The 10758-nt window shown below is 52.4% G+C and overlaps 1 protein-coding gene across 2 annotated transcripts; it reads right to left on the reverse strand.

Moving 5' to 3' along the window:
- Positions 1 to 1653: 1653 nt before the first annotated feature.
- Positions 1654 to 10414, reverse strand: LOC101607106 (NADH-cytochrome b5 reductase 2). Of its 2 annotated transcripts, none has more exons than XM_004650903.2 (9): positions 10290 to 10414; positions 9591 to 9731; positions 9380 to 9452; positions 6900 to 7006; positions 6312 to 6441; positions 5680 to 5763; positions 4666 to 4751; positions 3103 to 3202; positions 1654 to 2063 (listed from the first exon to the last, which is right to left on the reverse strand). In XM_004650903.2, the coding sequence occupies exons 2-9, from the start codon at positions 9663 to 9665 to the stop codon at positions 1891 to 1893; spliced, it is 828 nt and encodes a 275-aa protein (XP_004650960.2). In that variant the 5' UTR covers positions 9666 to 9731; positions 10290 to 10414; the 3' UTR covers positions 1654 to 1890. The 2 variants fall into 2 exon arrangements, with proteins under 2 accessions (XP_004650960.2, XP_045001830.1); XM_045145895.1 differs by having other exon boundaries at positions 9591 to 9826; positions 10290 to 10401.
- Between the last annotated feature and the right edge of the window lie 344 nt (positions 10415 to 10758).

Here is a 10758-nt window from a genome sequence, read left to right on the forward strand (position 1 = left end):
TTGGGCTAGAAAATGAGGTCGGAGTGGGAGGCTCAGGTAAGAAAAAAAGCAACAGGTGAGGTCAGGAGGAGTTCAAGAGCAAAAGGCCTTGCATTGGGGCTCGGTGGTACAGGCCTATACTCCAAGCTTGTGGGAGGCTGGGGCAGGAGGATAAAGGGTTATCAGACAGCCTGGACTGCCAAGTGAATTCTTGGCCAGCCCAGGCAAATTAATAAGGGCCTGGGGGTGGTGGTGATACACACCTTTAACCCCAGCACTCCAGAGGCAGAAGTAGAAGGACTGCCATGGGTTCAAGGCCAGCCTGAGACTACATGGTGAATTCCAGATCATTGTGGGCTAGAGTGAGACTCTGCCTTAAAAAAAAAAAAAAAAAAGAGGTGGTGGTAGGGGCTAAGGCCCTGTGTCCATTCCAGCCAAAACAGAAAAGCCTTGTAGCTAGACCACTGGTGTCTGTCACCCAGGGGGGTGCGACTAGAATGACCGCAATGAAATGTTTTAACGCAGGCACTAAACATGTTCAGATTTACGGAATCTATGGAAGCTCTCTGAGAGCAGGAGCTCACTGATTGGGAAGCCCAACTGTTTTGTTCTCTGAGTAGGGGATTCCCTGAGGGCACCCTGGGCACAGGTGTGGAGATAAAGCTGGGCTGCCCCTCCCAGTCCCTCCAGGAGACCGTCCCTCTGTTTGGTCACCTATGGGAGGATGTGGCTGTGTTGCAGAGCTCCCCAGAGTCAGATTTCTCTGTGGCCTCTTCTGCCCTTTCCCCCTCCCCACATGTATGTACCCCTGAGCTCACACTCATCCAGCCTACAGCCCTGCTGTCATCCTACTACTTTTTATGAGAAGGGGAAGAACTCAGAATTAGACAGGCCCAAGTTTAAACCCAACGCTTGCTACCTGCCAGCTGAATGGCGTGGCAAACTGTTACTGTTTCTGGAACTGGGGGGACAAAAGCCCCACAGTATCTGTTAGGAGGGTTTTATGAAAGCCAGCTGAAGCTGCTCTACCGATTGATGTAACAGGACAGCGGGGTGTAGTTCCTACCCCGAACAGCAGGTGGCAATAGTGGCCACTGTATCTACGTTTTAGCAATAAAACTTGAGGTGTAGTTCCTACCCCGAACAGCAGGTGGCAATAGTGGCCACTGTATCTACGTTTTAGCAATAAAACTTGAGGCGGTCCTTCTGGAAAAACACAAGTTGAAAAGCTTCTGTGTTTAACCACCCTACCCTGGCCTCATGCCAGGATGGAGCCTGGCACTTAGAGGATGCTAAAAGGAAATAAATGTGCCCCATGTCTCCACCTCCTGTGCAAAATGCAGGGCATCTGGCATAGGTTCCTGGAGCCCAGCTGTGAATCTGATGCGTGTTGTTCCATTCCTGTCTCAAGGGTTCCACAAGAAAAGGAGGTGTGCACATGGAGGCTGCGTGCCTGTGTCCTCTTGCAGGTCTGACTTGGAAGGCAGAACAGTGCAGACAAGAACAAGGGAGGTCAGTAGGAGTTGATGCGACCCCCACTGGAATTCTATTCTGGCACCATTGCCAGTTCCACCCTTCCGTGGGCACACAGACACACCAATTCTCAAGAAGGGCGGGCAAGTCCTGAGTGCTCAGACCACTCCCCACAGAGCCATACATACACTATGGGCCATCTGCAGAGAACTGGAGTTTATTTCACTGAGCTGTGGAGCAAGATACTAAGAGGAAGTTCCTCCAGCTCCGCATTAGGGGGCCTGGGCCACTTGTCCTCAGCACCTTGAACTCTTTTTAGGCTTACACCCAAAAGAGCACCACTGGTTTTGAAAACATCCCAGTTTGACATGGTGAAGCCACATTCACTCTGAAACAGTAGAAACGGGAGCCTCAGACTTGCTAGGATTGTGAGAGGTGTCAGTAGGTGAAAATCATGTCCTTGGTGTAACCCAGAAGCTCCAGGTTGGGGTGAGCCGCTGATTGGATCAGGGCCGGTGGACCACACACCAGGATGAGCGTGGACTTCTCAGGGGGAGGAAGGTGCTCCTTGATCATGTCCGCTGTAATGAAGCCGGAGCTGTATTTCCAGCCTGAAAAGAAGTGGAGCAGGAAAACCTTAGGTGCCACACTTGTCCCTGATACCAGACCCAGGGAGGAGGCTCTACAAAGCCTGAGAAGTCTGCACTGCTGTTCCCTGAAGCAAGCCCCAAAAGAGGACATGGGAGTGTCTCATATTCCTAGTTTATTGCCCTGGCTCAGACTCGTGTCTGCCAGCTTTAAGCATTGAGGAGAAGGGAGCTGTTAGGTGATAGGGTGTGGTGTGGTGTGATGGTTTGTGGAGCCTGGCAGTGCCCTCTGCTGGGCAGTGAGCTATATGACAAGACAGGTACTACTTAGTGATGTGAGGATGCAACCTCAAGGATGCGGGTGGTGCTGGTGGCTGCAGCTAGCCAGGATGCAGCATGTGAAGACTTGTCCAGATGCGGTGGGTGGTGAGGGGCACAGTGGCCATGAACAGTAGTAAGAATGGATGAGGGGCCAGTGACCATCTTCGATACAGCGTGTACTGGCTGTAAGGTTGAGTGTTCATCAGGTTATCCCAGTGATTCAGTGTCCCTCCAGATGTGCACCGTGTGGAATGCAGACGAGGCATGCATCAGACACCCGCCTCTGATACCCTTGTAAAGCAGGTCACCCAGCCCTCTCCCAGGAAAACTCTTGCATTTCATGTAGACCCAGAGCCCAAGGCCTACTCCTTGAGAAGCAAACAATAACAACAAAGCAACAACACCAGACACAACACAAAACCAGAGACAAGCCCTTCAAGGTGCATCAGAATTGGAGGTGAGGGCTGGAGAGATGGCTTAGTGGTTAAGGCGCTTGCCTGTGAAACCTAAGGACCCAGGTTGGACTCCCCAGAACCCACATAAGCCAGTTGCACAATGTGACGCATGTGCACAAGGTTACGCATGCCCACAAGATGGTGCACACATCTGGAGTTCTGTTGCAGTGGCTGGAGGCCCTGGTGTGCCAAATCTTTCTCTCTCATAAAATAAATAATTTTCTTAAAAAAAAAAAAAAAGAAGAGTTGGAGCTGATATATGGTAAGTGACGGTACATGGGTCATACCTATGGGAGGCCTGTCCAGGGTGTACCACAGGTTGAACTGGTCAACATGAGTCCTGGCGATCTCTTCAAGCTCCTTTCTCAGCAAAATATCCTCCTCTGTCTAGAAAAGAAACAAGAGTAGAAATTCCTCTCCAGGGACAGCCTCCCTGTTCCCCACATTGGACACAGGTGTCAGCACACTCCTCTGCGAGCTGTCACCTCAGCTTGCAGGTTTGCCCACAGACTCAGTGGGGTCAAGGCTCCTGCCGCTGCCCAGACCTACACTCTCACTGAGTGGTAGAGAGGGGAGTTCAGTGTGACTGCACAGGCCAGTCGCTTCGTGCAAAAGTCTCCACTCACCTTCTGGCCTCCACACTTAGAAGCCACACCTAACAGGTACAGCTGGTCCAAGCTCAGTGAAAGCTCAGCGCCTCCTGCAAGAACCAGCCACTAAAGAGCCGCAGTGGAGCAATGCCACTATCTAAGGGATGGGGGGGGGGAGCTCTGCAGCCCAAGGAGACCTGCGGTCACTTGTCCCAGGTTCCTAGAGAGCGCCCAAGCCTAAATCGTCACTCCTTGCTCGTATCCTGGCAGTGCCACTTCTGGGATTGTTTCAGTAAATAAAAGCAGCCAGGCCTTAGCCCATCGTGTGTGACTTGCCGTTTGGAAATCAACTCTGAAGAGAACCTGAATATAGGAGATTCAGTGAATTATAGTACAACTTGATGCCGACAGCTCTCTAAATATTTAAAGATAGTAGGAAGAAAATGCCTTTGTGATAATGCTATGTGGAAAACCCACACATATACACATATATGTATATAAAGAATATATACAGGGCTGGAGAGATTGCCTAATGGTTAAGGTGCTTGCCTGCGAAGCCTAAGGACCCAGGTTTGATTCTCCAGGTCCCACGTAAGTCAGATGCACAAGGTGGCACATGTGTCCTGGAGTTCATTTACAGTGGCTAGGGCCCTGGCATGCCCATTCTTCCCCCCCCCCACCGTCTCAAATAAAAATAAATAAGCCAGGCGTGGTGACACACGCCTTTAATCCCAGCACACAGGAGGCAGAGGTAGGAGGATTGCTATGAGTTTGAGGCCACTCTGAGACTACATACTGAATTCCAGGTCAGCCTGGGCTACAGTGAGACCCTACCTTGAAAAACCAAAAAATAAAAATAAATAAAAATATATGGTATCTATAAATATATATGTAAATATGTGGCATGTGTTCACAAGTAGCAAATGGAAAGTTTGAGTAATAATGAAAAATAAATATTTTACCAGACACATGTGCCACCTTGTGCATCTGACTTATGTGGTTCAGAAAAGCAGAAACATATATTAAGGAAGGAGAAAGGTCATGCTTGGGGGTGGGTTGACTGGAAAGGCAGAAGAGTTAAGCAAAACCAAACAGAAAACCAGGCCTGACCTCAGCTTCTCCAGCTGCTGGTGGCTTTGTGGAGTAGGCTCGGATTCGCATAGCCACCAGCACCCACGCAGTGGGAGCTTAGTCAGTGCGCGAGGAATGAATGCGGAGCCCAGCTCAGCAAACATTCCCTGCTACCACAGCAGAACTGACCTGGTTGGCAAAGAGGAGGGACATCATGGTCCTGTCATTGGGGTTCTTGATGATGTGGCGAATGAGCTGCAGCATGGGTGTAATGCCTGGAACACAGCGAGGGACACGTCGGTTTTGTCCAGACTCTGATGCCACAGGACCCGGCCTGCAGTGGCTTGCGTTTTCTTTGGCCCTGATTCTACCTTCTTCTGCCCTCAGAATTTAAAGTGGGGAAGAGTTCTTCATTTATTTTTATTTATTTTTGTTGTTGTTGTTGTTTTAAGAGTCAAAGCCCCTTTCCTTTTCATATGGCAAGAGCGAAGGATTATTCTAATCTCTTTGGTGTTGGGTCTTCATTGCATGACAGAGTTCATGGAGAGTAAATGTGATCGCTGTAACAGCACCCAGGGCACCTGCATGCATCTCCTCATATGTGTACAGATACGCCCACCCTGTGCGCATGTGTGAGAGGGCCAGAGGAAGATGTAGACTCCGCTCTCACTCTTCTGTTGTAGTTCCCTGAGACTGAGTCTCACTGATCCCGCTCCCATGATTTTGGTTAGATTGGCTGCCTAGGGAGCCCGGGTGGTCCTCCTGTCTCCACGTCCCTTGGCTCTGGGGTTACAGACATGCAGCTCTGCCCAGCTTTGCACACAGGTGCCGGGGATCACGTTCAGGTCCTCGTGCGTGCTACAGAAAGTGCTCTTACCAGCTGAGCCATCTCTGTGGTGCCTCGGCCGCTTATTTTTAAGGAAGGGGTGGAGTGGGTCCAGCGCTGTTCAGGACCTGGACCATAGGTGAAACCTGTCCAGCCTGGCCCCACAGCCTGACCTCAGAGGTGCCCTGTGGTTTCCAAGCTGTCATCACATTGGTTTGAGGGGAGGAGGGTCAAATTCCACAACTGTCATTCACTCCATATTTCCACCACCACAGCTAGGGGATGAACCTCCTATTACCACGCTAGGATCGAGTAACTCCGAAGTCAGAATGCTTTCAGGGTTCACACCCTAGATGGAGTCCTAAGAAACCTCTCACCTGTGCCCCCAGCGATCATCCCCAGGTGACAGACGAGTTTTTCCTCAGACTTGCTGCTTGGGTAGGCTTTGATAGCAAGCTTTCCTAGAAATGCAAAGATACCTGTCATTTGTGCAGCTCTGGTCAGGGAGCCTGCTTAAGTTGACTGACTTTCCATGGGATCATTGGGAGCCAAGTCAAGCTAAGGCACAGGCCATGGCTGTGTCCATTGTTTTACACCAGAGAATCCACCATGGTGGCTATGCCGGCCACTTGTGGTATCCCAGGGCACAAAGTGGAAATGCAGCCCGTGTCTTGGCGATATAGAGGCACACTGCAGGTAACTTGTAACCTCCCTGAAGCCCTCTCCACCACATTAGGGAAGGAGCAAGTACATGGTGAGTCTGGGGGATCAGGGGGACTCCCCATCATCCAAACCAGCGGGCACCTGAGACGCAGTGATGAGGACACTGCAGATACAGCTCAGGAATGAAGTGGGCATGTGTGGTGGCAAAATGAATGGATTCACGTGAATAAATGTGCGAACTCTTGAAGGCTGTGCCCATGTGACACGGGGCTGAGGGATGTTCTAGAACAATGAAACTACTGTAGGGACCTTCCAAGTTGGGGACCTAGTGAGAATCACGGAGTACCTGGCTCAAGGTAGAAAAGGCGCCCCGCTGGCCCTCTACAAAGGACGGTGTCCCCAGTGTTCATGTTCTCCAAGTACTGAGTCATCTTCCCCCCTTCTGGATATTTGGGGTGTACATTTTTGAAGTAGATCTGGAAAACAAGGCCGTTTTGGTTTTCCCATGCCCAGGTCTTTGGCTGCAGCTGCACATGGCTAGAAAATAAAGCGCTGCTGTTGCAGTTGCAGTGAGCTGTCCCCAGATGCCACAGGACGGACTGGCACTGCTGCTCAGTGAGCTTCCGGAGCTCCCTGATAGGGCTTCGGAGAAAAAGCCCCCCCCCAACATTTATGCATCCTCGGCAGCTGGATGTGGTGGGCATCATTTCTTTGTCTGTTTTGAGACAGGGTCTCATTAAGTCACGCTGACCCCCGATGCTTATGTCATCAGGAATGGCCTTGAACTTGTGATCCTCCTGCTTCATCTTCCCAAGTGCTGGGTTTACCAGGCACGCTCTGTCATGACCAGTGTTATGGGGGACTAAGGATGAAACCCAGGGCCTGTGCATGTTAGGAAAACATGCTACCCACGGAGCAACACCCAGCTCCTCACCTTTATAATTAAGTCCACAAAGCCTTGGTCGTCATCACGGGACACAGGTGTGTAAGCTCTGACCACCAATTCATCATTAATTGTGGCCAAGAGATGGACATAGTTACCTACAGAAAAGACATCAACTGTTAAGTCTGAGCATGGAAAGCCTAAATAGGACCCAGGCATTCCAAAGGGGCTAAGGTGCCCTCAACAGGCCACTTCACTGCTCTGGCCTGTCTCTTCTATAGAATGGAGGCGACGTGATGGCGCTGCGGCTGGGTATGCTGCTGAAGCACTGGCCTAGCGCACACAAGGCTCTGGGTTCACTACTCAGAGCCACACAGAACGTGGGGGGAGGGAAAGCATGAGCCGCCTGCCCAGCCATAATCAGTGTCATTTCCAAAGTGAGATGTACTAATTAAAGCTGGAGGAGGTGGCTAGGGAGATGGCTCAGCAGTTAAAGGAGTTAGGTCCAAAGGCCTGTGGACCCGGATTTTACTCTCAGCACCCACTTAAAGCCAGATACAAGCCTATGGCAACAGGGGGTAGAGCCAGGAGACTCATGAAGCTCACAGGCCAGCTAGTCTGGCCCTCCCAGCTGCAAAATGCGAAACTCTGACTCAAAGTGTTGGGGAGAACCAACACTCCAGAGTTGTCCTCTGACCTGCATGTGCATGCACACACACACACACACACACACACACACGTCCACTAAATAAGTAAATACAATCTTTTAAATGCTGGATGGGGAATATTAAAAAAAAAAAAAAACCCACATGGTGGCTCACACTTATAATCCTAGTACCTGGGAGGCTGCGACACAGAAAGTTGCCTTGAGTTTCAGTCTACCCTGAGCTATACAGTGAGTTCTAGGCCAGTCTAGGCTAAGAGTATGACCTTGTCTCAAAAAATAAAAATAAAAAAGGAATGCTTTTTATGTAAAGAAAACTGTTGCATTCAGGAAATTTGTTTCTTCCTAACCTGGATGCCCAGCTGGGGTCTGGGAGTGCGTGACAACTACCCGTCTGCGTCCTGGCGCCTGGCATAGAACAGGGCTTGGGCTCACTGGTGCTGCAGTGCCCCGGAGTCTCGATCACCCTGCTCCAAACAAAGCAAGAACATTGTGTCATCCTGACCCATGGCTCTGCTGAAAGGCAGGTAGGACATTGACATACCATGCCTTCAATAAATGTGGAAGGCCTGAGACCTATGGGTCTGGACTACGACAGCCCAATGTCAGATTAAGGGCCTGAGCCACACAGACTTCTGGATCTAAAATGCAGACTTTAGAGACCAAAACAATTCGTAATGAGGGCAGCAGCTGGGGGCAGGAGAAAGCTCTAGGCCAGACTCTGAAAGAATAGAATCTTTGTATGCCTGGGAGACTAGTGAATGCAGATAGAATTGGTGTCAGAAGGAGAAGAGGAAGTGGGTAGGGGGAAGGAGTGTACTCAAGAGGCTGGTTTTTGAAGTTGCTTCAGGGTGCAAGCCTGGATATTTGAGGGAGCCATGAAACATGCAACCCCACTGGCTTAGTGACTGACCACGACCTGACTAGTTATAAGGGTCACTCTCTGAAGAATACCAGCTCGAAGCAGAAAGTAGGGCAGAACAATTTCTAAGAAATTTCTTTTGTCAAGATTTTTCATGTTTTTACAACTTCCTACCAACAGGATCCATGACAGGCCAGACAGAAGGCTGGAAGGTCACAGAACACAGCACTCTTAGGCACAGGGAACTGGGGGCACTCTGTGAGGTGGTGAAGTGACGAACTGGGAAGCTGTCATTTCGTCACCTGACAAAGTTGAGGTCAGGGTTTTCTCTGTGCATACGATGAGAGGGCCAGGGTTCGGATCTTTACGGGGAAGCAAGCAGCACCAGCAGTCTGGACAACGCTTCCCTGGACCCCTGGGCCCTGAAGCCATCCGCCTTGGGATGACCGACTTACTGGCAAGGGGTGGGTCAACTCAGAATTCAAGGTTGGCTTAAAGCTGGCATTCACAATTGGTGCTTCCTCAGAAAGTCCACACAGGGTACCTTGCCCTCCCTCAGGACTTCCCGCATAGTCGGGGCTTTCCTCCTGATTGTAGGAGGAGGTCTGTTCTTTCATTCCTCCCATGTGCACAGCAGTGTCTGAATTTTCACATCCATCCATCGCTTCACCCTCTAACGTAACTGAGATAGGCAGACAGGCCCGTCCCATTTCATAGAATGAATATCAGAGAGGTCGAAGGATTTGCCCAGCCAGGAGCCTTCCACAGGATCTGACTTCTGACTCTAGGCCCCCTTTCAGAGTGCTCAAGGCAGCATGTTTGTGGCAGTCCAAAATGAGCTGTGAAGGAATGGAGGCTACCTTCCCGAGCCTGTCTGCCTCCCTCACTTCATTCAGAGTAGCCCAACCTTTGCGGACCACAAGGCTGGATGCCTGTTTGTCATAGGAGCAGAGTGACTGGCTTCCAGCGGCCCGTGCCTGGAACTGACCCCAAACCCCCACTCACCTATGGGAAGCCCTAAGGTGTGGTCCGGTGAGGGCAGTCCAAAGCGGAACCTCCGGGTGTTGTGGTTGATGTGCTGGTAAGAGAGAGCAGTCAGGTTCTGTCCGCTCTGGAGGTTGCTTGCTGGGTCAGATACCCCGAAAGGTATCCCATCTGACCCCGAGGTGACCACCTGCCTCACCTTCCCAGCCAGCATTCCCCCTGCTTCCATTACCTCCTTCTCAATCAAGACCAGGGGGTACTTGGCTTCAGGGTCCAGTAGGGTGATATCCTTCTTCCCAGAGTTCATGCTCTTCAGGGCCAGCAGGAGCACCGTGACTCCCACCACCGTGATGACCAGCAGCAGGGACGGGTCCTAGCAGACACAGTGTGAACACAGGGCTCAGGTTTCATCACACCTGGGCAGCTCCAGACACGGTACGTCTTTCCCAGCCAATTCCCACTTCCAGGCTGTGCGGCAAAGAAACGGGCAGACGCAAAGGCACTAACACAAGGCAGCTAAGCCCACACCGGCCAGAGGCTAGGTGAGATCAGCTGCTGGCGGTTCCTCATGCCTCCCCCGGCCCTGGGGCCAAGGCCTGACTCTGGCTCCAGAGCTCCACTGCCTCCTGGCCCTTTCTTTCTGCCCATTGCCAGCTATGGCAACAGATGAAACGGCTTGGCAGTCCCCTCCTCCAGGTGTAGGGGTGGTGACATTACTTGTGACATGCAATCTGGAAAGAAGACCCTTGCCCAGGGGATGGCTGTGGTGTCCTCGCAAGATGGCTGTGGCTGAGAGCAGAGCTGGCGACAAGGCTCACCTCTCCACTCCTCACCCTCACCTCTGCTTCGGGTGAGCACAACTGACGCTTAGAGCCCGGGACACTCAGCATCCCTGCCCAGGGTAGGCAAAGGGGCACTCCTGGGTACTCACCTGCCAGGGGCGTGGCCAGTCTCCCAGCAACCGCCTTCAACTCCACCCTGCGGCCCCGCAAGGCCAGCCTGCTCACCAGTGTCCCCACCGACTCGCGACCGGGCCGCAGCCTGGTCCTCCCGCCCCGGGGGAACCCGTGTCTCCGCCAGGCCAGGCCATCCCGCCCCGAGCGTCTGGCTGGGTTCAGGCCATGGCCGGCCGCTGTCCCATCGCCCCCTGGCGGCTGCGGAGTCCCCACCCAGCCCCCGCCCCCGCCCGCATCTTCCCGCCGGGCGCCGGGGAACCCACCCGCAGCGAGATGCCCAACATGGCGAGCTGGGCAGCGCCGCCTGGCGGCCGGGCGCGGCGGACACCGGCGGGCGGCGGCTGGGCCTCCTGCGGAAAGAGCGGCTGGAGAGTTCCGCGTCCGCGTGCGGGGCTCAGGTCCAGCCTTGCGGGAGCTGGCTTCTCAGATGCCAAGATCGATCGA

This window comes from Jaculus jaculus, chromosome 3 (genome assembly GCF_020740685.1).
Source record: "Jaculus jaculus isolate mJacJac1 chromosome 3, mJacJac1.mat.Y.cur, whole genome shotgun sequence".
Taxonomy (NCBI): Eukaryota; Metazoa; Chordata; class Mammalia; order Rodentia; family Dipodidae; genus Jaculus; species Jaculus jaculus.

Excerpts from the sequence above, each read along its gene's own strand:
- LOC101607106 (XM_004650903.2), bottom strand. The coding sequence starts at position 9,665 with ATGAACTCTGGGAAGAAGGATATCACCCTACTGGACCCTGAAGCCAAG. Across the intron at positions 9,453-9,590 it reads TGGTCTTGATTGAGAAGGAG|CACATCAACCACAACACCCG; the intron begins GTAATGGAAGCA and ends CTCTCTTACCAG. Across the intron at positions 5,764-6,311 it reads CCTTTTCTACCTTGAGCCAG|GAAAGCTTGCTATCAAAGCC; the intron begins GTACTCCGTGAT and ends TTGCATTTCTAG.